Source organism: Vitis vinifera, chromosome 13 (assembly GCF_030704535.1).
Source record: "Vitis vinifera cultivar Pinot Noir 40024 chromosome 13, ASM3070453v1".
Lineage (NCBI taxonomy): Eukaryota > Viridiplantae > Streptophyta > Magnoliopsida > Vitales > Vitaceae > Vitis > Vitis vinifera.
The window spans coordinates 18990675-19016137 of NC_081817.1; the positions used below are offsets into that span (position 1 = coordinate 18990675).

The 25463-nt window shown below is 33.8% G+C and overlaps 1 protein-coding gene across 2 annotated transcripts in view; it reads right to left on the reverse strand.

Annotated features, from left to right (window-relative positions):
• LOC100260814 (valine--tRNA ligase, chloroplastic/mitochondrial 2) overlaps nt 1-18025 on the reverse strand; it is a 102845-nt gene extending 84820 nt beyond the window's left edge. The window contains exons 1-6 of one of the 2 annotated variants that reach the window (XM_002270770.5): nt 17026-18025; nt 15441-15798; nt 15040-15124; nt 14067-14193; nt 13381-13464; nt 9686-9780 (exon numbers count right to left, since the gene is read on the reverse strand). In XM_002270770.5, the coding sequence (XP_002270806.2) occupies nt 9686-9780; nt 13381-13464; nt 14067-14193; nt 15040-15124; nt 15441-15567 (518 nt within the window). In that variant the 5' untranslated portion in view covers nt 15568-15798; nt 17026-18025. The remainder of the gene's footprint in view (nt 1-9685; nt 9781-13380; nt 13465-14066; nt 14194-15039; nt 15125-15440; nt 15799-17025) is intronic. The other variant, XM_019224272.2, reaches the window with a different exon arrangement.
• Between the last annotated feature and the right edge of the window lie 7438 nt (nt 18026-25463).

Consider the following 25463-nt stretch of genomic DNA (forward strand, 5'->3'; position numbering starts at 1 on the left):
TTCCACTCTGACCACTTTACCCTCCCTGCCCTTCGACCCCTTCACCATTTCCGCGAACGACCTGTCCATTCTCGGTTTCACCATGGCCCTTTCTTCCTGCTTGTTCTCCTTTTTGCCAATGTTTCCTACCAAACTTTGTATCATCTCCGCCATAGAAGTCCATCCCCCCCTTTCGCCTCTCCCTTTCGGTATAAAAATACTAAACCTCCTCTTCTCCTGATCGACCACCCCTAATCTAAGATAGTACCCTGCTCTATTCTCATCCCGCACCAAAGAATAGGTTCTCCCATTTTCTCTCCATCCCCTTTCCCATTTTCCCATTTCCTCTTCCTTGATGCACTGGTTCAGACTATCCAGGAAGACTTCTACACTCATCAGCCCCAGACGGACCCAAGATGAAACCCCTCCCTTGCTCTCCACAATAACGACTTGAGTTTTGCCCTGCTTCTCCTCTACACCGATCTCGAAAGTCTTTGACTCCACCCCAAAACTCCCCTCTTTTCTTCTTCTTCTCCGATTTTCCTCTTGAGTATCTCCCTCATTGCCCTCACTCTCTCACTCCATCATTCTTTAGAATCTATCCCAAAAATTAAACATAAACACTGTTTGATAGCTCGCTTTGCTTTGTCAATATTTTCAAAGGCCCTCCTATTTCTCTCTGACGAGTCGTTGATGTTAAGAGCCAACTAGATTTCTAATTTATAATTTAATAGCAACTATTTCTTATTATTTTCTGGATACTGATCTCTTAGCTTTATCAATACTTGCTGATTTGGTGCCAATTTGATTTCATGATCCAGCATGCTCTCTTTGATGGTTGGAGAGCAGGGAAATGAAAATAGGTTAAAGAGGTGCCATGTACTGTTGTGGGGGAAACAAGGCAAGAGTGAGAAACAATGAAATCAACTATTTGTGTTGAAAAAGAAGTGTTGTCCACACATAATAACATGGTAAGGAGTGAAAATGGGAAGAGTAAACATGGGAAGATGTCCAAAGTTATAATGCTTTTATCTTCAAGTGTTTGGAGTATTTTTTTGATTGGTAAACAAGAAATGCATTAAAAGCATCAAAAAGAGCACACCAAAGTACACAGGACGTGTACTGCAGCTTCTCTTCTGCGGATTGTGTAGCAAGAGAGAAACGCTAGGATTTTTGAAGATAAAGGATGATCGAAAGGAATGTTAAGGGATTTACTTCTCTTCTATTCCTCTCTTTGGGCCTCTTGTGTTGCAGCTTTTAAAGGAGTTTCTCTTAGTGTTTTACAACTCAATTGGACTGCAGTTTGTGATTCAAAAATTTGCGATAGTTGAAGATTTCTTTGTATATTGTTTTCTATAGTGGGGTGCTTTCTTCTTTGTTCAATTTCTGTTTTTGAGGGAAGGACCTCTCATCCTTCTCTTACTACTATAGAGGCTTTATTGTATATTTACTACTATTAATACATGTTTCTTCGTTTCTGATATAAAAATTATAAAAAAAAAAGGTAAACAGGACGTATACAACAGCTGCTAAGAGATGGCCAAAAAAAAGGAAAAGGGAAACAAAACTACTCCCTCCCTTAGTGAGAACCCAACCAATCAATAAAATCACATAAGAATGTTGGGCTAATAGATATGTACAACCTTGGTCCAAGAAAACAAGTTATAAAAGGAACAAGTTTTTTAGTCATAAGACAAAGAGCTCCTCATTTTCAAACAATCTTCTATTTCTCTCCTTTCAAATTGTTTAAAAGAGGCACAAAGGAGTTGCTCCACACTCTTTTCCACTTCCTTCCTTCATAGGACCCACACCAACCCAACAGAATCTCGCTTACTGAGGAGGACACTACCCAAGAAACACTAAAGAGAAAGAATAAAAGCTACCACAAAGCTCTTGCTACACCACAATGAAGTAGGATGTGGTCAATCGACTCCTAAATATGACAAAGGAAGCATTTGTCGATGAGAGACCACCCTCTCCTCTAGAGTTGATCTATGTCAGAACTTTACCCCATGAAGCCTCCCTAGTAATGAAACTTGCCTTAGGCAAAACCCAAGAGTTTCAAACAACAGCTTTTGAGAACAGGGTTGAACTCCCATGCTCTAGACAAGCGTAAAGGGACTTCACAAAGAAAGAACCGCTCTTCATCTCCAGCCATATCACCTTATCTTCTACTCCCCCATTCACTATCTAATTCTAAAGCCTCACAAGAAAATGCTCCATTATATCAATCTCTTAATCATTTAGATTCCTAGAGAAACTAGGAGTCTAACAACCATTAACGTTAGACTAATTCCACAAATCCACTACCCATGCCTCCTTTGAGCTAGCTAAGGTATATAAGGAGGGGAAAGAAGCACACAATGGCCCATTACCATACCACCTATCCTTCCAAAACTTAGCCCTCCTTACATTTCCCACAAAAAATGAGACTTTAGTGTTAACAATCGCCCACATTTCCACAATCTGGCTATGCTAAAATCATATCTGATACACCACGTGTCATTCCAAAGCCCCTTAATGGCCCCCAACTCTGCCCACATACCCTCTCTATTACTCCCAATGGAAGGGCCATAAACCCCGAGAAAATCCAAACAAAACTGTCCTCGCAATTTTTGAAGTGGCAAGAAATTAAGTGCTCACCTACGTCCATTCCCACCAAATCCAGCACCCTATTATCCCAAAAGACTAGGACCCCACCTGCTGCCCCCCTTGAGTTCACCACACCCCACTCTAAAAATTCGCTTGCTCCTAAGCTGCACGCCAAACTAGTCGACATAAATTTGACTTTAGTTTCCTATAGGTAGACCAGGTCTACCCTTTGCACTTTAATTAAAGACTTTATAACCATTCTTTTATTGTTGTCATTAACCCCTCTCATGTTCCAAGATAAAATTCCTAACTTCATTTATCACTTGAGAGAATAGCCCAATCTTCTTCGCTCCTTACCCCCTCTAAACCACTCTCTTTCAAAACATGAAGACTCGGGTTTACATTTTCTGCTACTGTACACATATCCCTCTTTTTCCTTTCTTACCCTGATCTTGTTAAGAAGTGTCAAGATCTCATCCTCAAACCCCTCTGCTAGCATACCCAAGAAATTGTTGAACTCGGCAAACCTGCCTAAAGACCAAGTTTCCAACTAACCCTCTTCCTTCTCAGCATAGACCTCAGAACCCCTCTTCCCTCTACTTTTACCCATGTCCTCAGCTACTATCTCCTTCCCCTTACTGGTCAGGAACACCACCACACTCCTATCAGCCAAATCATCCTCAACAGGTCTGAATCAACAACAAGGAAGCCCTCTCCAGTCCCGCTCACCAGCAGACTTCGATTCTGCAAATCGAACTCATTAAACCCCAATTCTCAACCAAGCTCAAAGAAAAGAGAAGAAGAAGAAGCCCCCATCCCCACAGAAGATACAGGGAAAGAAACAGAACCAGGAATTCAGTTTTTTTTTTTTTTTTTAAGTATTCTAAGCTTTTGTGTGTGTTTATGTGTGTGTGTGTGTGTGTGTGTGTGTGTTTTATTTTTATTTTTATTTTATTTTATTATTTTTGCAATAGCTACAAATTTCATAACATTTTCCAGTATTCTAAGCTTTTGTGTTTTTTTTTTTTTAGTAGTACCTATAAATTTCATGATATTTTCCACTACATTTATCATTCATTACAATATTTATTTTCAATAACAGATCTTGGAGAAAAGAATCACAACTGGTTGTCCTATCCATGTTGTTGTTTCCCATTAAACACTTAGAAAAGGTCCAATCCAACCTCCAGTTACTTTCTCTCAAATTCATTCTCCTTCCACCTTGGTCCTTTTCTTTAATATTAAAGGCAAAATTATTCATTAAGATCTTGGCAATTATACTAACCTAGAACCTGTTTTGGTCTCTGCTCTAACTCCATGTGTGTGTGTGTTTTTTTTTTTTTTTGCAATAACTATAAATTTCATGACATTTTCCATTACATTTATCATTCATTACAATATTTATTTTCAATAACAAATCTTGGAGAAAAGAATCACAACTGGCTGTCCTATCTATGCTGTTGTTTCCAATTAAACACTTAGGAAAAATCCAATCCAACCTCCAGTTGCTTTCTCTCAAATTCATTCTCCATCCACCTTGGCCCTTTTCTAGAGAAGGAAAAATTATTCATTAAAATCTTTGCAATTATACTAACCTAGAACCTATCTATCAAAAAAAAAAAAAACTAACCTAGAACCTGTTTTGGTCTCTACCCTAACTCCACAATTTTTTTTTATTTTTTCATTTTATTATTGTTATTATTTTCGTAAATCATTTGTGGAAAGTTCTGATTTAGTATAACCACCTTCACTAGTGGTAGACCCAGTTGGGAATCAAACAAGATTAACCATTCCATTGGACATAATGGAATTCTAAAGAAATTTTTGTCTTTATGTTACTGATATGTATAGTTCAAGGCAGTTAAAATGCATATAACATCAGTGAAGAAAAACTAATATTGACCATAGTAATTAAATTAATACAAATCATCACAAATTTAACTTTTTGGTATGCTCCACTGCCATGAATTTTACTAGCAATCTTTGTCACTATACTTATTTTTCTGTTTCAAAATGTAGGAAGCAAGCTCAATAAGTCAAAATCTGCAGCATTTGGTTTAAATATGGGAGAGACAGCAGATTCAGGTAAGAATGAAGCTATAGGGAAGAGAAGGACAAACATGAAAAGAAAGAGAAACATGGTGATGCAGAAAAAGAAGAGAGACAAGGATGGTAAGAGTAAGAAGGACAAAGAAATGGTGGAAAGGAGAAGAAAAATAATCATATGGATAAGATGGATGCAAAGAAACTAAAGCTTAAACATGAAAAGATTGATATCAAGATGAAGGATCTGGTGGCAAAGATAGAAGATATTCTGAACCAAGCATAGTAAAGCAGGAAAAAGTGCAGCAAATCTGACTGAAGAAGCTGCCCCAACCCCCTCCTTTTGAGGATGCTTGTTAAATGCATTGATGAAGGACCAAGTTTTATACTTGCACTATACCAATGATAAGAGGAAATATGGGTATTTTTTGTATGTCTTCTTGGCATATGTTTTAGCTATACAGATGTGTATGTGATTATAGAGATGAAACAATAATTGGTTCCTATATGTATCAGGCTGTGCATTTGGTGAATAAATTGGAGGAAGAGGCCAATTTTAATAGGAGGAAAATGGCAAATAGAATGGATAGTTGCATGAATCAGGGACCAAGGTTTAATTCAAGCAGTATGATTGTGACAGACACTTTTACTAATTGAAAGCTTTTGATTGCAATGTTTTTTTTTTGATAAGTAAAAGATATGCATTAAAAAAGGCAAAACGCCGCACAGCATACAAGAAGTATACAAGACAGCTTTTGATTGCAATGTTTGATTTCAATAATGATTGTTTTGGAAAAATTCTAATCTCTCCATATCAGTCTAAAATAAATTCCCTCTATATATGATTCGGGAATGGAGAAACACTCTGCATTTTGATACCAGGAGGTGCAGGATCCATAGTTCCCTAGTAATTACATGCTGATTAAACAAAAGAGTTAGATTAATGTGAAATCAGTTTCGACTATGGTCCAGTGAGCTTTTTCAATTTCTTTATCAGTTCTTTCAGTTTTAGTATTTTTTACCTTAATTTTGGCCCATGCCAAATGATTGAAGTGTTCACCATATACGTAAATAAAATATTGAAAATTGAATGTAAATAGACATGTTTACAAGATAAAGATTTGTTTTAGAAAATTTGAAATCATTTAAAAAGGATGCATGTAATTTTAAAAATTGACACAATATTTTTCTGTTTTAATTAAGTATAAACCTATAAAGTATTCATATTTACAACATCAAGTTAATTGAAGAAAACACTCAGTTTAAAAACAGCTTCCAAACAAGTTTTTTACTTTACTAGTTTTATAAAACTATTTCTATTAACTTAACCAACCATGTTTTCTTGTTTTGGATAACAAAAAACTGTTTTTTTTTTTTTTTTTTGATAAGTAAGCACAAATTGTATTAAAGGGCAAACCGCCATAAGGCATACAGGGAGAACAAAAAACTGTTTTTCAAATCTACTTTCCAAACACAATTTTATTTTTGAAAACTATTTTTTAAGAACTGTTCCAAAAAACTATTTTTCAAAATTGTTTTCAAAAAGACTTCCTAAACATAACCAAATTAAATCCAACATTGCCTCCAAAGTACTCCATTTGTCCTAAAAATTCCTCGCATTCCTCTTCCACTGTATTTTTTATAGGCAAATAGATAATATATTAAGAAAACAATGCCCAATAAAAAGAGGCGCACCCCAGGTCCATAGGTGGTATACAAAAGGCTAAAATAAAGACAGAAAAAACTGACAAGACAGCCCAGAAGAAGACCTATCTATTTACATTTGAGGCTATCTAAAAAATTGAACATTGTGAAGATCTTCATCCACATTGCATCCCGAGACCACTCCAACAAGGATTTCAGAAAGGTCTCCTTAAATCTCTGATCTAACAACGCTTCCTCACAAAAGATCATTTGATTACGCTCTTTCCACATGAACCAAAATAAACATAAGGGAATCATGCACCAAATCTTCCTTTGCCTTTTCTCCATCCCCTTGGCCTTCCACACTAAGATAAGGTTTTTCACTAAGTCTTGGAAGCACCCACTTCAACCCAAAAATTGCCAAAATAAGATTTCATAACTTTTTTGTCCTATCATAATGGATTAGGATGTGGTGTTGTTTCTTCACAAAGGCTACATCTATTTACCATTATCCACCCTCTTCTCATGAGGATATCTATGGTTAGAATCTTCCCCCAAACTGCTTCCAATGCAAAAAAAAAAAAAAACACAAGTTCTCAACGGGGCATGAGACCTCCAAATTTCTTATCTAGGAACTCTTTGTTCCCACCACATAAAGAACCATGTAGAACTTGATACAAAAGTTTCCTTTCCTATCTTCTTTCCATTGTAAGCTATCAACCCCTACTCTTAGCACTCTCATTGAATAAATGGGCTTGAAAAAAATGAACCGCCACATCCATTTTCCAATCCTGAAGTGCCTTACCAATAGCATCCATTCCTTCCCCCATTCCCACAAGTCTATTACCATAACATCATTGTTAAAGGCTAAATCAAAAGGCAAGGGTAAAACCACTTTGAAGGGGCTCTCAACCACTCATCTATCCCACTAGAATTTAGCATTCATATTTCATACCATTGCTAACTTGAATATTTATCCTAATTTTAAAATCAAGCCCATCTTCTTCCATAAGCTTACTCCAACAGAAATAGATTAAAGGAAGAGAAGATAGTCTTCATTGTTTCAATCTGCTTTTGCTTTCATCAGGGCCCCCACCTTTCTATTTCTTGGGTTGCAGGTTTTCTGCCTTGTCTCTCATGTTTCTCTACCTCATCTCTCTCATCTTCTCTCTTTGTTTCTAAGTGTATCTCTCTTTATCTCTCTTCTTTCCTTATTTTGTGTATTTTTTTTCCTTTGATTTGAGTGGAAAGTCAAACCAACATCACCCCATCACTTGCCTTTTTAATGCATCTAGATCATTATTTCCTATTTATTGGCTGAATTTCCATTCCTTTTTTTCTCCTATTTAAAATGACCAAAAAAAAAAAAAAAACCACTCACAACTTTTAGTAGGAAAGCTCCACTTGGTGAAGGAAAATATGTACCAAAGTACACAAAATGAAAATATGTCTCTTACTAGAAGAGTTGTTACCACTAGTTAACTTGTGAAGGAAGCATAACCTTTTCCAAATAGCATTGTTTTCATTTGAGGTGAAAGACAATTATAGTGTTAGCCTTTGGAAAATCATAAGAAAGGAGTGGGATCTGTCGAGCAGCAGAATTTCTCTCAGTGGGAAATGGTCAGAGGGTGAGATTTTGGAAGGACAAGCAGTGTAGAGACGAGCCACTTTGTGTTTTCTTCCCTTCCTTGTTCGCCCTTGCCATTTCCAAAGAGGAACGAGTGGCAAAAATTTGGAATTCTAAATATAAAAGGGGTAGGTGGGTTCCACATTTCTCTAAGTCGTTTAATGATTAGGAGGTGGAAAGTGTGGAGCGCTTTCTAATGAAGCTCCAAGGAAATAGGGTGTATAGGGATGACAATGATAAGGTGGTGTGGACAGGATCGAGGAGCGGGAGCTTTTCGATTAAATCTCTCTACCATGCTTTGGACCCCAATGACCCTCTAGTGTTCCCAAGTAGAATCATTTAGAGATCTTGTGTGCCACTTAAGACGGCTTTTTTCACATGGGAGGCAACATGGGGGAGAGTCTTAACTTTGGATCAGGTCTAAAGGAGGGGGTTTTTTTGGCAAACAGATGTTTTTTCTACCACTCTAAAGAAGAAACTGTTGATCACATTCTTCCTCACTCTACAAAGACTTGGATCCTATGACAGTTGCTCTTTTCTCTCTTTGGTGTAGCTTAGGTTCTCTCCTTCACGGTTAAGGAGACACTCCTTGGGCAACATAGTTCCTTTGTGGGTAAAGCCCACAAAAAGGCTTGGAAGTTAGCCCCCCTATGTATTTTTTGAACGGTGTGGAAAGAAAGGAACTTGCTGGCATTTGATAATGCAGAGATTTCAATCCATAGAATGAAAAACTCTATTGTATGTAATTTTTAGTCTTGGTTTAAGGCATATGTAGATATGGGGCCTATTTCCCTTGTTAGTTTTATTGATTGGCTAGGTTCTAAGTGAGGGCTTGTGTTTTTTTTGTTTCTCTCCCTCTCCTTTTTAGGTGAGTCATTGGGCGACCAGTGTATACTTGGGGACGTTGTTTTGGCGCCTTTTTATATATATACATATATTCATTGATCTTACCTATCAAAAAAGAAAAATCTATCATTTGATAGTACATTTCTGCTTTACACCACTAGGAATTTTCTACTTCTAATTTGTGAAATATAGTCTTTGCAATATAGACCAAGATAACAACAATATCAATACTAGCAACAACAAAAACAATTATCTACAAGATTAACAATAAAATATTCTGCAAATACTTCAGTGTTCTACTTCCAATATTTTCTCCTAATAGATGTGTCGAAAATCATAAAACATGTGGGAGAGTTTATTTAGTGTTGTAAATGGAACATTGTGATTTGATTTAGTAGAGTAAATTAGGGGATAGAATCAGCTAAGTCAATGTTTCTAATTTAGTTTTTACTTTTTCTATTTTCAGGATAGTGATTGTTTGCAAAGTTGTATCTTTTTATTTTTTTTCCTTTTGCATGTACTCAAGAGTAGCCTTATATATATATATATATATATATATATATGTTATAATCCTAAACTTCAAAGAAAGAGGAACAATTTTTTTTCTGAACTTCAAGATGTTATTTAAACTATTTTACTCTTCTCCACATCCTGTTAGGTAGGCCCTTCAAACTTTTTGTCCATTTTGTCTATCAACAAGAACATTTCTAACATGTGTTTATAAACCAACACACAAAAATACATGTAAGCACATCCTTGTAGTGGGACTTTTGGGCTTTTATAACACATAATGACTGCTAAGAACAACAAACAAACAGAGATAGGAGGGAGGAATGGATGAGAGAGAGAGATGCATGGTGCAACATAATGCTATGCAACAGGAGATAGGAATACACAATTGAAAACCATAAATAGCATAAAGAATATCAAATGGGGAGGGACAGCAAGATATACTTCTCTTTCCACTCCCAAACTCGCTTTGTGAACTCATCTCTACTCAATTCAGCCCTTTTTATTCCTTCAGATGCAAGCATTCTTTCCACAACCAACTGAGCAAATAAATAAATAAATGTAAATGATTAAAAATAAAAATTAGTGCAAACAAGAGAATTTGGAAAATGAGATACCACCTGAAAAGAAAAATGGGTTAAACTTACCATAAACATACATAATACATTCAGCTCCATGTATTAATAAAGAAAGAACAAAGAACATGCACCACCTCAGAAGTTTTGGGGTAAAACAAAACACAATGAAATCTGATACTGGATCATAACATTGTAGCCAAAAATGTGGAAGTTGAAGAGGCATTGACTCTTTCAATGCATTTGGCATGTGATAATAGAATTGGGGGCTGAGGCAGAGGGACCCACTCTCACCTTCACTGTTTGTTTTTATTATGGAAGCTTTTAGCAGATTAATTGCTAAGGCTAAGGAGGGAGGTTTTATTAAGGGTGTTAAGATAGAAGGTAGAGGGGAAGAAAGGGTTCAAGTTTCTCATTTATTACTCGCAAACGATACTCTCCTTTTTTGTGAGGATGATGAAGATCAACTGGAATATTGGAAGTGGATTGCCAATTGTTTCGAGTTGGTTTTAGGACTCGAGATAAATTTGCAAAAAAGTGAAATCATTCCAATAGGGGGCATGGAGGATGTGGACAAAGCTATTGTCCTGTTTGGATGCAAAGTGGGGAGATTTCCTACTTCTTATCTAGGTTTACCCCTTAGAGCCCCGCATAGATCAATTGGTGTTTGGGATGTAACAGAGGAGAGATTCAAGAGGAAATTGGCTGCATGGAAAAAACAGTGTCTATCCAAAGGAGGAAGACTCGTCCTTATAAAAAGTACTCTCTCAAGCCTCCCGATCTATTTTATGTCTAATGTAGGACAACCCTAGGATGGTTGCCTACACTCAAGGGTAGGTGGGCTAGGGTTTTATTTTTAGGGTGTAAGAAGAGGAACAAGGAATAAATTTCATGGTAAAGAAAAATATAAGATAAGAAATAGAAAGAAAGAAAAAAAACAACAAAGAAAAGATCAAAAACCTTAAAGTCTCACTAAGGCCTTCTAAGAGTCTCACCTAAAAGAAAATCAATGGAGTCTCACCATTGAGGGTTGTAACCTTGCAATGAAAGAAAACATAATATTATTAATATCAATCATCCCTTTGATTTACATTGATTAGCCTATTTATAAGCTTCTCTAAGAAATTCAAAGTCTACTAGGACTCTAATAACCTATTATGATTCTAATTCTAATTATAACATCCAAAGTCTATTAGAACTCTAATAACCTATCATGACTCAAATTCTAATTATATTATAACTCAACTAGCTAATCCTAATTAGACTCTAACAAATATCAATCCTAATTTAATTCCAAGTAAATATTAATCCTATTTTAATTGCAACTAATACTAATTCCCCTTTTTTTTTTTTTTTGATAGGAAACGACAAAGGCATATATTAATAAAAGGGAAAGTACAAGAGAAGGATGAGGAATCCTCCCACCCAAGAAAACAGAACTACAATGAAACAAATACGAGAAAATACAAAGTAGATACAGACAACTGCTATAATTTAGGCCAACCCAATGGAGTTGCACGCCGCTAACCAATCAAGGTGTATCACATTAAGGGGAATCCCCTTAAAAACCTTAGAACAAGAAACCCAAAGAGAAGCAAGGAAATGAATCATGTCCCAAAGGTTCTCTGAATTCCTTGATTTATCCTCAAAAATCCTTGCATTTCTTTCCCGCCACACCACCCATAATAAAGCAATGCACGCAGCTTGCCATAATACAATCCCTCTCTTAGAAGATCCAAAACCATTAAAATTGGTAGATAGCATGTCAAAGATGCTCCTAATTCCTTTTCTTGATATATATTTTGGAGATTCATCCTCATCAATGTCACTCTTTGTAATCCCTAAGAAAGTGATAACTAGATTAGAGAGAATTCAAAGGAACTTTTTGTGGGGGGAGATGGAAGAGAGGAGGAAGTTCCACTCAGTAAATTGGGCAAAGATTTGTAAGGAAAAGAAGCATGGAGGATTGGGGCTAAGGCACTTGGAGGGCCTTAATCAAGCCTTGTTAGGCAAATGGTTATGGAGATTTTCCCTTGAGAGGGAAGGTCATTGGAGAAAAGTCATTCTTGGAAGATTTGGGGAGGTGGAGGGGTGTTGGACCACTAGAGAGGTGAGGGATTCTTATGAGCTAAGTCTTTGGAAAGACATTAGAAAAGGTTGGGAAAAGTTCACTCTTAGAACCAGCATCTGCATTGGAAACAGTATACGCACAAGATTTTGGTGGGATAGTTGGGCTGGGAAGATTAAGTTGAAAGATGTTTACCCAACTCTTTTCAAGCTTTTCTTCCCACAAGAATGCAACAGTGGCAAATTTACACGGAAGGGGAGGGGATAGAGGTGGAGGTTAGGAGGTTTCTTTTAGTAGACCCTTCCAAGATTGGGAGCTAGAGGAGGTTCTCATTATTTGGAACACATCTCTTCTTCAAAAGTGCGAGAGGAGGAGGACACTTTAATTTGGAAAAATGATGGGAAGGGAAAGTATAGTATCAAGTCTTATTATATTTCTCTAAGGGCTGAGAACAATCTTTTATTTCCAGCTAAAGAGGTTTGGGGATTAGGCGCTCCTCTCAAAACTCATTTTTTTGCTTAGGAAGCAATGTGGGGGAAGATATTAACTGTAAATATGTTGATGAAGAGGGGATGGCCCTTGGTTAATAGGTGTAGTATTTGTAAAGATAGTGAAAAGTCAGTTGATCATATTTTGATTCATTGTGATAGGACAAAACAACTTTGGACATTGTTGTTAACAACTTTGGACATTGTTGTTAACAACTTTTGGTTTGGTTTGGTTTGGGTATTCCCGGCTTCAGTGAGAAATTTTCTCCTAGAATAGAAATTCGAGGGACTAGGGAAGAAGAAAAGAGTAGTTTGGCAGCTGGCTTCGATTTGCTTATTTTGGAGTATTTGGGGAGAGCGCAACCAAAAGATCTTCAAAGATGAAGAATTGTCGGACCAAAGGCTGAGGGTTCTTTTTTTCAGATCCCTTGAGGAGTGGTCTAAACAATTGCTAGATTTGGAGATCCTCTCTCATCTAAATTTTCTAGAGTCTCTTTATTGTGGCTAGTCTTGCTCTTTTCTAGGTTTCTTCTTTCTTTTTTGGTGCATGGGTTGTTTTTTTGTGTATACTACCTATATACGTTGAGTGCAATCCCTTCCCCCCCACCCCCCCCCCCCCCCCCCCTCCCCCTCTTTTTCTTTTTTTTCTTTTTTTGCGCTTCTTAATACAAGCTTTTGTCTATAAAAATAAAAATAAAAGATTTGGGAATGGAGGTGAATCACAATATCATAGAGGAGAGGAATCAAAATCATTATAAGAGGGGATTTTGGCTTCCTTTGATTCTTATTCTCATTTCTAATAACTATACCAATGCAGTGATAAATGGGAAATGGACAGGATTTCCCATTATCATTCTTTATTCTAGCGTTCCAAACATCCCCTCAAAGAAAAAATTGCCCTACCAATATGGTTGATGGAGGATTCAGAAAGATGAAAAGTTATTGGGTATTGCAACCTAAAATAGAGCAACGGTGATATGAAATATAGCATTTCGGTAAGGAACAAACCTGAGTCGCAATACCAGCATGATCAGTCCCAGGAATCCAGAGTGTAGGTCTTCCTTTCATCCGATGGTATCTAACCATGATATCCTATCAAAGTAAATCACAAAAACATATAAAGGGACACAGCATCACTAAAACTAGTAAAATAGAATGCCAATAAATGATTATGTGGAACATTTCAAGGCATTATTTAGAACATTCAACATATCAAGCCTATCTAATGATTAAGCTACTAAACATAATGCCATGAAATGTCGAGAAGAATTTAAGAACTTAATATGTAATTTCAACATTATTTAAACCATCATTTAAATAATGATTTAAACCATTATATGCTTGATTCTTAATGTAAAAGAAAATTTAAAAATCCACGAATCAGTTATTCTTGAGCTTTCAAATGTAGCAAAATTTGAACATACGCACAATTCACTGATACATCAGCCAATAAAGATGCTATTAGCATGTATCTTGGAGAACAAATTCATGAGAAAAGCATCAAATTAAAAGTATGGTACTTGATCCAGTTCACTAAAATATCTAGAACATTGCAAGATAATCAAGGAAATATCCAAACATTTGAGAGGTAGCCACAGTGCCAAAGCAAGCAGTTCAGATGTAGATGCACTAGCATGGCAATAAAGTAAAAACATCAACTCATTTATCAGGTGCTCAGAAACCATTTCCACAACCTCAAGAGTCACAAACATCGCATGCCCCATGTGCAGTGAACCAGTAACATTAGGAGGAGGCATCGAAATAACAAAAGGATCACTTCCCCGGTCCAAATTTGGCTTAAAATATCCTTGAGAGTCCCACCTAACATCCAAGAATTACACATTAATGCAAAACAATCGCTGAGATTACATGAACAAATAAACATATACCCTCAGAAGCACTATGAAAAGCAAGCCATCCACCAGTAAAAAATAGAATCACCATGAAAAATAAAAGGAAGTATTTTTTTTTTTGATAAGTAAACACACATATATTAGCAAAGGCAAAAAGCCGCATAGCATACAGGGAGTATACGAGGCGACGAAGGCCTCACAACAAAGGACCAAAAAACAACAAAAACCCACCAGCCCTCAACTGGATGTTATTCACTCCAGGAAACCTATAAGGGAACGAGGCTCTGCACCATTATACAATTTTGCCCACCCCCACATATTACAAACAAAAGAATACTTAACTTTTTGTATAGCTAACTCCCCCTATATTCCTTTCCTTCCACACCGTCCAAAAAATAAATAACGATATGGATCTCCAAATTTACTTCCTCTTTTTGCCCACAAAAGAACCCTTCCAACTGATAACCGCCTCCTTTACAGTTTTTGGAAAGACCCACTGGGCTCCAAACAGACTAAGAACCATCCCCCACAACACACTAGCCACTGTACAATGAATAAGAAGATGATTAACATTTTCCTCATCACTACCACATAAATAACACCGGTTAGGAATCTGCCATCCTCTTTTTTGAAGCCTATCAATAGTAAGAACCCTCCCCCAAGGAAGTATAAGATATAAACCTACATTTGAGGCTAACAGAATTAGCATGATCATCACTTTCATCAAATGACGCAAATACAAACCCACACAAATAAAAAATAAATAAATAAACAAATGAAAAACATAGGCAACAGTTATCGAGAAATGAAATACCAATTATATATCCTTTCTTCTGAAGTAAAATCAAAGGACTTTGCTGTCTCTGGTGAAGTAAAGACGTCATTCTCTCTTGCAGCAACTGAAAGGTAACGAGAAATAACAAATTCTCAACATCAAATGGGTTATAGATATTTCAGAAACAAGCGTAATCTCCAAAGAATCCTTGAACTGAGGCCCAGTTTGGTTGCACAAGAATTGGAGAAGAGAAATGAAAGGAAATTGAAACCTTGTATTTTGCAACACCATCATTTTTAGAATGAATATGTGCCAGTGATGTTGCCTTAAATTTATTATCGTTTGTTTTCTCAGAAAGTTTAAAAAATTAAATTTTGTTCGCCATTTTGGGGCAAATTCTTAGCAACCAAACGTATACAAGAGAAAGAGAGAGAGGGTACCAGCAAAAAATCTAGGTTTCAAGTGAGAATGAGAAAGCCTAATTCTGAGACAGCGATGAGAGAAGAGAAGAGGATTAAGTCTATAAGCGGAGCAGGAAGATAAGAGGGATGGCGTTGAGAAGGCCATTTGGCGTTAACCCTAACAGGGACTTCAGACACACAGAGAGCAGCGACCCGCTCTTTCACCTTAACGGATCACGTATTGCTAGACCGCCAACGGCCAACATCCCGTCTGAGTTGCCCGACCTCACTTCTCGTCTATCAATGGAGCATTTGATGATGTCACCCCAACTGTCCAAGTTCAAGGCGTGAGAGAGCAAGGGCAACCACTCCGGTGCTCATGCTTTGTAGCTAAATGCTGCAAACAAAAAACAAAGCATGATTTGTTTTTTTAAAATTTTTATAATAATAAATATGTAAATAATATAAATAAAATAATGTAATATTTAAAAAATATATATATTAAATTATGTTACATATAATTTTTTAAATATAGTTAAAGTTAATGATAGAATTTTCTCCCAAATTTTAATATGTATGTTCATATTTAAATACTATAAATATTTTATTTAATAAAATTTAAAACATTAATAAATTTATATTTATCCATGAATTAATTTGATAATATTAAAGATGGAAAATAAATAAATATTATTGGTTTTAAATTTTATATGTATTTTAAATTTTATAATTATTTTTTATTTTAATAATATGTAAATTTAACCCTAGGGGTAGCTCAGTTGGTTCAGTATTGGGTTTGCTCCCCAATGCCCTGGAGGCTTTACCTGGTCATTTCATTAACTTCAGGGCCCCGTGGGATTACTCGAGGTGCGCGTAAGCTAACCCAGACATCCACGGTTATAAAAAAAAAAAAATATATATATATATATATATGTAAATTATATATTTATAATGTCATCGAATTAACAGCAGTTCAATCATCGATGTCAATAATCAATGTTACCATTAAATTATGAATTGATAATTTTTTTATTCAATTTAAATGACTAGAAGTTGATATATAAATAATATGAAATAGATATAAAAATTAACAAAAATAACTTTTATACAAAAATGTCTCGATATTTAAAAAAAAAAAAATTTTTTATTTGAAAAATAATTCATTCCTCTTTTAATCCATGCAAAACTCCCAAGGAAAGCCAAAAAAATTGCTATTTTTTTTTCGCTCCCTGTGTTTTCTGGATCTGTTCTAGGGTCTCTTTGCTTTTGTGCCATTGGATTTAAATTTCACGAACCCTAAAATCCACGATTTTTGAGCCAGGCTGAAAAACACAACCTTTGCCTGCAAATCATGATCAGATTACCGAATAACATCGGTAAATTTCCAGGATTTTGTATCCTGTGCGCTGGCTGGACTGGTAGGAAATATCGGCAAAATCCCAGAAAATCGCTAAATAAACCGATAAATACTGAAATATAGGCGATATTTTTAAAAAATTAGCCAAATTTCTGTCAACCGATTAGATAAAATTTTTCGACATTTCAAAGACCAAGTACTAAGCTAACAGTTACAGAAATGAGGAAGCCTAGATCCTTAACGATAAGAACCCAAATGAACTCATACCTGGGAAAGCTCCTCTGAAAGCTCCTCTAAGCTCGGGCCACCTCTCTCGTTTTCACTGCCAGCTCCCCTCGCGAATTGTGGCTGTGAAAGAAGGTGAAAGGAGTTAGGGTTTGGTTCAAGAGAGAAGAAGGGATTTGGGGTTTGGTTAAAGGGTGAAGAAGGGATTTGGGGTTGGTTCAAGAAAGAAGAAGGGATTTGGGGGTTGGGTTTGGCTCGGTTCAAGAGAGAATAAGGATATGGGGCGTTTGGTTGATTTCGGGTAAATCTGCTATCCATTTTGTGAGAGAGTAAATATTTTTTAAAAAATCAGTCCACGTGGATTACAGGTCACCGGCCAACTAGACAACTGATTTGGACCTCAACTCATCAACCCTCCTCTCCCCCCCAATATCACCCTCACTGCCATCCTCCCCCAATTCATCATCCACATCCTCATCATCGTCTTCATCCAAATCCTCACAATCAATCCCAAAGCCCAACCCCAAAACACCAGAGTCGTCAAAAATCCCAACATCATCACCACCCAATTTCTTCTCCTTGGCCTCCAACTCGACATCCCCAAACACTTCCTTGTACTTCAAGAAATTTTCCCAGTGATTCTCGCCATCTTTCCAGTTGAACTCATCCTCGGAAACCCTAATCTTCTGCTTGACGCCCAAGTACTGGTGGCGCATGTTCTGGACCTTGATGGAGACGTCACGCCAGGACCATTTGAAGGGGAAGGTGATGCACGGAATTAACGTGGTCAGCGATGGGCTTGAATTTCTTCTCTCTAGTCTTGAGCTTGGCTAAGGTTCCAGAGGTGAGGAGTTCAGAGTACTTGGTGAGGAGGGTTTGCTCTTCCAATGCAGACCATTTCTTTCGCTTCATTTTCGGAGGTTTTCCTTGCAAGACACATGGCACAGATGTCTCTACCCTTGGAATGGGCTTTGGAATTGGTCTTCTTCCCCACTCACATCTTTGCCATGTCACTACGATCAACACCCTTTTTTCTTTTTTCTTTTTTGGGTAATGGATAATAACTTGTTGAATAAATTTAGGAGTTATCATAACCCACTTTAAAAGTATAACGATCATTTCACATCTCAAACCCTAAAGTTCAATATAAAATTAATGTAAAAAACATTCATTTGGTAATTAAAACTTATCAATTACTAAAGTTATATTCAGAGTAGCAGAATAAAAATTTTTAAATCTTTAAATCTCAACTATAAACTAACATATCAACTAAAGTATTAACATCTAATCAATGTCCAAAAAATGGAGTTGAACCAAAATTCTTAATAAAGAAAATTTCCCAGTCTAGCCATCACTCATCTCCCGAATTGAAAGTACCTGAAAATTGAACTCAAAGTCCAATAAAGAATTTTAATAGAGTTTCATGATTCAAACATTTTCAATTATAATTACCGATAAAAGATATAATGTACATTTTTTTTCATAGAACTTTTGAGTTCAAGCATATTCAAGCATTCAAAACTTTTCTACCAAATATTTCATATCTATATTAAAACAATTTCATCACATTCAAATTAAAAGCGTTCCAAAATATTTATACACTAGTTAACAGACAATAAATAGTGTCTAGTTAGGTGTGACTTTATAAATGGGTGATTAGCCTCATATTATTCTTTTTTAAGATAGACGAAACCAAACACTATTAATATTATCAACCTAACAAAACCTCTATAGGATAGGGTTTAAATTAATTATATTCCTCACAAAAAAATGTAAATGTTAACTATTATATCCAGTTGACAAAGGTCAAACAAATTAAAGTTAAACACTTTATTTCATTTATTTTAATTTTTTTTTCATGCAAAATATATTTGATTCATTCAAAAAAAATTACACATTTCAAAATAACCTACAAAAATAAAATTATTTTTCTTTTATAAAAATCTGCATTAATTCCTCTTACCTCAAAGAAGAACTCAAAAACCCTAAAGAAAAATAATTTTGAATAATCTAATCTTCACCTAACATGATATAACAAAAAATAACTATTACTATTGATTATTTATCTAAAATTATAGGTTTGACAATCCTAAAAAAAAAATTCCTATATTGATATTTTTTTACCACCTATATTATTGTTAAATTCCTAATCAATAATAATATAAATTAATGAATTTCCAAATTTTCATAAACTCATATTCTTTCCAAATCTCACTATAACTATCTATTTATTTTATATACTAAAATTAAATTAAAACTTTTACTAATAACAATTATTATTATTAGTGGCATGGTGTCCTATAAAGCATATAGTATAACTAAATTAGTCACTAAGAAACCAATAAGACAATTTAGAATTATAAGAAAGAATATGAATTTATAAAAGATAAAGTTGAAACTTACACTAATGCATCACCAAGGTTTGAAATATTGGTAAATACAGATATATTAGTACTTGGATTTTATGGATATATCAGAAATATCAATGGATATTTTGACAAAAATATAGGTGAAACAGAAATTATGAAAAATTCATGGAAATGTTTAGAAAACTTCAAAAAATAATAAAATAAGCAAAAATACACATATTAAAATTATTTTGTAAGTGTAATTGATATAAGTATGATACAAGATAATGTTTATCAAAAATTTTCAGAAAAAATTAACTTAAATTCCTTTAATATATTTATATTTATTTATTTTAAAAATTAAAAACTACTTTTATTAAAACATGTTTTATTACATTTTAAATAAAAAAATTAAATTGCTTTACAAAAAAATATTTTATTTGAGATTTAATTTAGAAAATTTTGTTACAAATTTATGCTGACAATTTTTTGCTATTAACATTAATTTATTTAAATAATTAAAATTACTAAAAATTATATTAATAATTTATTTTATCAAATTAATTTTAATTTATAAAATATTATAAATTCATTAATTTTTTTAATAAATTTATATTTTTAATATTTTAAAATAAAAACATTTAAAATTAAATAAATTTAGAAGGATAAATATAAAAAAATTAAAGTGAAGCAATAGTAATTTTTTAAAATATGATTAATGAAATAAATATGAAAATAATTAAAAATAAAAGGATAATATAAAATAAAGGGTGATATAAATTTAAAATAAAGATAAATTGAAAAAAAAATAATGAAAAAAACATGGATATATTTTTTTTTTTTGAAAATTGGCTTTTTGAAAAAATCACCAAAAAATCCATTTAAAAAAAAATTGTTGAAAAATTGGTGGTATATCGACTATTTTTTTAAAAAATCGCCGATTTTTTTATGATTGTTTAAGGAGGATGTCCTCCTCTTCCACACATACATGTCCTGACGCACATAATTTCGTCAAAATATTGACAATTTCTTGAAATATTGCCAATTTCATTGTTTTTTGGGTGATTTTTCATCCAATCAATCGACAGCTAATTTCATTTCAACCACCACCGATAAGCGATATTTCACCAAAATTTTGACCAATTTTTTCAAATTTTCAAACCCTGTGCATCACTCATCTATCCCCAAAGTAATCTAAAAGAAGTTCCTAACAAAATCATAACCTAGTGCTCTAATACCACTTTGTCACACCCCAAAACCCACTCCAAGGGCATGATGGTCATTTCACATCTTAAGTCTAAAAATAAAAAAAAAACAACTTGCTATGTGGGTTACCAACCAGTCAACTCCCATGCCATAAAAAAACAATAATCCAATGCAACACAAAAGTTTTAATTCTTTACAACATCCAATTATATAATATGATGATTTATTTTATAAAAATTGAAAAATATTGAATAATTTTAAAAAATACAATTTTTCTACAAAAAGAAATCAGAATTTATTTTATTTTGTAATATAAAGTGATAAACCGAGGAGATGAAGGAAAAATAAAATTAAAATAAACTAAATATTGTAAAAAAATAAATCTATAACAAAATTTATAAATTGATAGTTAGTTAATTTATTTAATTTTCAATTAAAATTATTTATGGAAAAAATTGGATGAATATTGAAAATGCAAAAAGCAATATAATTGGTTTAAGAAGTAAAAAAATAAATTTCAAGTCTAATTAGACTTCTATTAAAAAATGGAAAAAAAAATTACAATAAATTTAAATAAGTATACACTGCTCAAACATTAAGATAGCTTTGTACTCAATTGAAAATTGTATTAATAAAATAATTATTATAATTTACATTTAATTACATAAAAGATTGGTTTAAAATATTAAAAATACATAAAATAAATATAATTAGTAATAATATGGAATTTAACACTCCTCACTAATTTTTGTATCATTTTGATTTTTCAAAAACATTTAAAAGTTTTAAAAAAAGTAGAGAATAGAGAATCCTCAAATTCTTATCCCCTATACTAATTATATAGTATTTTTGGATTATAATTATTTTTTTCATCCATTAAACACCCCCTAAGATTAATTAACCTATTTAAACAATATTAAAGCGATATGAAGTCCCTAATTTTTTTTAAAAAAATTCAAAGAAGTGGAGAATTGGAAGGGTACGAAGAATGTGAGAAATCCTCACATTCTTTGTACCTTTGCAAATTTTTTAGTATTTTTGGATTTTGATTTTTTCGGGAATCATTTGAACATCTCTTAAGTGTAATGAACTTATTTAAACAACATCCACGTCATATGAAGTCCCAAAAAAATTTTAAAGTATCAAAGAAGAGGAGAAATGAGAGGGTACGAAGAATGTGAGGAATCCTCACATTCTTCGTACCCTTCCTAATTTATTAGTATTTTTGAAGTGTGATTTTTACAGGCATCATTTCAACACCCCTTGAGTGTAATGAACTCATTCAAAAAATATCCAAGCCATATGAAGTCCCAAAAAATTTTAAAAGTATCAAAGAAATGGAGAAATGAAAGGGTACAAAGAATGTGAGGATTCCTCACAATCTTCATAGCCTTGTTAATTTTTTAGTATTTTTGGATTTTGATTTTTCCAGAATTCGTTTGACCACCTCCTAAGTGTAATGAACCTAGTTAAATAATATCCAATCCATATGAAGTCCCAAAAAAAATTTAAAGGCTCAAAGAAGTGGAGAATGGGGAGGGTACGAAGAATGTGAGGAATCCTCACATTCTTTGTACCCTTGTTAATTTTTTAGTATTTTTGGATTTTGATTTTTCCGGAATTCATTTGACCACCTCCTAAGAGTAATGAACCTATTTAAACAATATCCAAACCATACGAATTCCCAAAAAAATTTGAAAGGCTCAAAGAAGTGGAGAAATGAGAGAGTACGAAGAATGTGAGGATTTCTCACATTCTTCGTACCCTTCCTAATTTTTTTATATTTTTGAAGTATGATTTTTTCGGGCATCATTTCAACACCCCTTAAGTGAATGAACCCATTCAAACAATATCCAAGTCATATTAAGTCCCAAAAAATTTTAAAAGTATCAAAGAAGTGGAGAAACGGGAGGGTACGAAGAATATGAGGATTCCTCAAATTTTTCGTACCCTTGTTAATTTTTTAGTATTTTGGGATTTTGATTTTTCCATAATTCATTTAACCACCTCCTAAATGTAATGAACCTATTTAAACAATATTCAAGTGATATAAAGTCCCAAAAAATTTTAAAAGTATCAAACAAACATAGAAATGAGAGGGTACGAAGAATGTGAGGATTCCTCTCATTCTTCGTACCCTTGTTAATTTTTTAGTATTTTTGGATTTTGATTTTTCCGGAATTCATTTGATCGTCTCCTAAGTCTAATGAACCTATTTAAACAATATAAAAGCCATATGAAGTCAAAAAATTTTAAAAGTATCAAAGAAGTGGAGAAATGTCATATGGCTTGTATATTGTTTGAATAAGTTAATTACGCTTAGGAGGCGGTCAAATGAATTCCGGAAAAATCAAAATAAAAAAATACTAAAAAATTAATAAGGGTACGAAGAATGTGAGGATTCCTCACATCACATTCTTCGTACCCATGTTAAATTTTTTTGTATTTTTAGATTTGGATTTTTCCGGAAATCATTATTACACCTTCTAAGTGTAATGAACCTATTTAGACAATATGAAAGCCATATGAAGTCCCAAAATAATTTAAAAGTATCAAAGAAGTGGAGAAATGAGAGGGTACGAAGAATGTGAGGATTCCTCACATTCTTCGTACCCTTGTTAATTTTTTAGTATTTTTGGGTTTTGATTTTTCTGGAATTCATTTGACTGCCTCCTAAGTGTAATGAACCTATTTCAACAATATACAAGCCATATGAAGTCCCAAAAAATTTTAAAAGTTTCAAAGAAGTGGAGAAATGAGAGGGTACGAAGAATGTGAGGATCTCTCACATTCTTCGTACTCTTGTGTATTTTTTAGTATTTTTGGATTTTTGATTTTTTCGGAATTCATTTGACCGTATCCTAAGTGTAATGAACCTATTTCAACAATATACAAGTCATATGAAGTCCCAAAAAAAATTTAAAAGTATCCAAGAAGTGGAGAAATGAGGAGGTACGAAGAATGTGAGCATTCCTTACATTCTTCGTGCCCTTGTTAATTTTTTAGTATTTTTGGATTTTGATTTTTTCGGAATTCATTTGACCATCTCCTAAGTGTAATGAACCTATTTCAACAATATACAAGCCATACGAAGTCCTAAAAAATTTTAAAAGTATCCAAGAAGTGGAGAAATGAGAGGGTACGAAGAATGTGAGGATTCCTCACAGTCTTCGTACCCTTGTTATTTTTTTAGTATTTTTGGATTTTGATTTTTCCGGCATTCATTTGATCGCCTCCTAAGTGTAATGAACCTATTTAAACAATATACAAGCCATATGAAGTCCCAAAAAATTTTAAAAGTTTCAAAGAAGTGGAGAAATGAGAGGGTACGAAGAATGTGAGGATTCGTAACATTCTACGTACCATTATTAATTTTTTGCATTTTTAGATTTGGATTTTTTCAAAAATCATTATTACACCTTCTAAGTGTAGTGAACCTATTTAAACAATATCCAAGCTATATGAAGTCCCAAAAAAATTTTAAAAGTTCATAGAAGTAGAGAATAGGAAGGGTACGAACAATGTGAGGATTCCTCACATTCTTCGTACCCTAGTTACTTTTTTATTTGGATTTTTCCAGATATCATTTAACCACCTCCTAAGTGTAATGAACCTATTTAAACATCATCCAACCCATATGAAGTCCCAACAAATTCTGGATTGTTATTTTTTCGGAATTCATTTGACCACCTCCTAAGTGTAATGAACCTATTTCAACAATATACAAGCCATATGAAGTCCCAAATTTTTTTAAAAGTTTCAAAGAAGTGGAAAAATAAGAGGGTATGAAGAATGTGAGGTTTCCTCACATTCTTCGTATCCTTGTTAATTTTTTAGTATTTTTGGATTTTGATTTTTTCGTAATTCATTTAACCACCTCCTAAGTTTAATGAACCTATTTAAACATCATTCAACCCATATGAAGTCCCAACAAATTTTAAAAAGTCCAAAGAAGTTGAGAATTGGAAGGGTACGAAGAATGTGAGGAATCCTCACATTCTTCGTACCCTAGTTAATTTTTTAGTATTTTTGGATTTGGATTTTTTCGGATATCATTTAGCCACCTCCTAAGTGTAATGAACCTATTTAAACATCATCCAACCCATATGAAGTGCCAACAAGTTTTAAAAAGTCCAAAGAAGTGGAGAATTGGAAAGGTAGAGGAAGTTTGTCAATCGGTTCATGAATTTTTTAGCCAGTTGCAACCAGTTAAGGAATGAAGGAAACTGGTTGAGGAATTTTCCCAACCGGATGAGAAAATTCCTCAACCAGTTGAGGAATTTTTTATAGTTGTGAGTGTGTGTGTTTTTTTTATCCATTTTAGTCAACATCTACTAACTTTTTCCTTTTTGTTTTTCTTTTTCATGGTCCCATTGACCCGTAAAACAAAATTTAAAACAATTTCCTCATCTTTATAAATCAACATCATAAATACGAAGACTTTCTATTCAATAGGATAGACACATTTTCAGGTTGTGAGGATTCATCGAACTCAAAGTGGACAATGTCCGCACAAAGGAGATTGAAAGGTTATAAATAATATCAAAATTGATTTCACATCTTAGTACGAGACTTTGTCTAATCCATGAAGGTGTTTATGGGTTTAACCCTATAATCTTGTGAGACACAATTGGAGGGAAGATTATGAAATCTTACATTGGAAAAAGTTCCTAACCCTAGATACTATACTTGTGGGAATTCATCCAAGAAAAAATTGTTCATAAATTAATATGACATGTAAGCTTGGACATTAATGTTTAAAACTAGTTAGTTTCTTTTAATTTAATTAAACATTATTTTAAGTTATATTTTTGTTTGGTAGCCAAAGGCCATCACAACCACTGAAAAATGATCCTTCAATATTCATATTCCTTATTGCATGCCTAAAAAAAAAAGACCTAAAAATGTAACTATTAATGGAACTAC